Here is a 1606-nt window from a genome sequence, read left to right as displayed (position 1 = left end):
CTGCTGAACACTATCCCTCACCTCTTAACTTACATCACCTCCAGCATTCATCACACTGCTTAACAAGCCAACTTCACTCAGACAAGCCAGAAAACCAAGATAGCTAGACTAAATGAATACATGAGGTAGTTTTCCGCTTGGTTAGTGAACTTGATCAGCTCCCAGGAGAGCAGGAAGGAAAACCAGAGGGAGAAGCAAGCCTTCCCACTCTCAGCATGGGCAAGCTGTTAGTTTGGCCAACACACTTAAGGAAATCTGTCTCACTCATTCATTCCTTTTCCTTAAGGGAAATAATGAAAAGGCAGCTCAAAAGCAAAGAAAAAAAATTAAAATCTCTGGAGTCTAGTAAGAGGATCCTGTTTGTTACTATCTGCTGCAAGGATGGTATTTTCTCCTTATGTCAGAAGGCAATAAAGGGCTTAGTAGGTCATGGCCCTTTCTTAAGTGGGATCTCAGGACAGTTAATTAATCTCTTATTAAATGGACAAAATACAGGACAAGATTTTATTTTTAAAGCATAATTCCCAACTTGAGAGGAACAGCCTGACTACTAAACATATAAAGCCCTGAGTTGAGGATTTTTTGGTGCCTTTTCACAAGTCAAAACACTTGCCTGTTGGAAGTAGTCTCAGTTTATCTAACTGCTTGTCTTGTTGCCCGTATCATACATAGCCTTAACAGCACACCTGGATTTATATGTCACTGCAGCAATATTCTGTTCTGGCAGAGGAATAGAATGAAATAACAATTCCTCCTTGGCCAAAGAGACAAGCCAATATACACTCTAGTCCAGCCACTAACAGAGCTCAGTGCAGGTGTAACTGAGTGCAGTTTAAAGCCCAGGGTGCACACACAGTCAGATCACACAATAAAATGGTTGCAAACTATATTATGCCATTTATCAGCATTTTGCGTCTTCAGCTTACAGAAAACCTGCCCAATGCAGCTCAATAAAGTTCACATTTTAAATCAGCTTGCACAACCCCTCTAGAGCCACCACCTTGACACTGTTCCCAGCAGGCAAATATCCACAGTATCACAACTGGCACTCCTTGTTTCCAGGTTGGGCAGAGAAGCAAGGCATTGGCCAGGGGTAGAACACCAGCTTGTCTTCTCAAGCACAGGAGTGATCAAGTTTGCAGGGAAGCATCCTGCTTACTTTCAAAACTGTAATTATTATGTGTATAAAGAATTAAAGTGTCCTAAAAGTAAGCTTTAACCCTTTCATATGCACTGAATTCCCATGATTAATCTAACAGAGCAGATAGTTTTTCCATACCACTTCCTAGTGAGGACTTGCATAGTTTTGTACAAGGAGTAAGTCTGCACTGAAAGGTGGGAGACTAATCATCACAGCAGGTCTGTGTCATCCATGAATTCCATGACAAAGAAAATATAACCACAAACAATGGGGAAAAACTATAGTACTTTATGAAGTAAAAACATTGTGACCTTAATTCTGAAAGTAAGGAAACTACTGCAACTTCATTACGCTGCAACTATGCATTATTGTCAAACATAATCCAGTCCATAATCTTCTTACCCGGCTCTGGGGAGTGCATACATAGCAACATCGTCCCACAAACGGCCTTTTCCTGCTCAGCAG

General features: G+C 41.2%; 1 protein-coding gene across 1 annotated transcript in view; it reads right to left on the bottom strand.

Moving 5' to 3' along the window:
- Positions 1-1606, bottom strand: part of LOC103800693 (glycerol-3-phosphate acyltransferase 1, mitochondrial-like) — a 26784-nt gene that overhangs the window by 23040 nt on the left and 2138 nt on the right. The window contains 1 exon segment of the mRNA XM_009073078.1: positions 1544-1606. This exon segment is cut by the window's right edge and continues 16 nt beyond it. Coding sequence (XP_009071326.1) covers positions 1544-1606 — 63 coding nt within the window.

The sequence above is a fragment of the Acanthisitta chloris genome, unplaced genomic scaffold (assembly GCF_000695815.1).
Source record: "Acanthisitta chloris isolate BGI_N310 unplaced genomic scaffold, ASM69581v1 scaffold10994, whole genome shotgun sequence".
NCBI classification, from domain to species: Eukaryota; Metazoa; Chordata; class Aves; order Passeriformes; family Acanthisittidae; genus Acanthisitta; species Acanthisitta chloris.
This window is presented reverse-complemented; position numbering and strand designations above follow the sequence as displayed.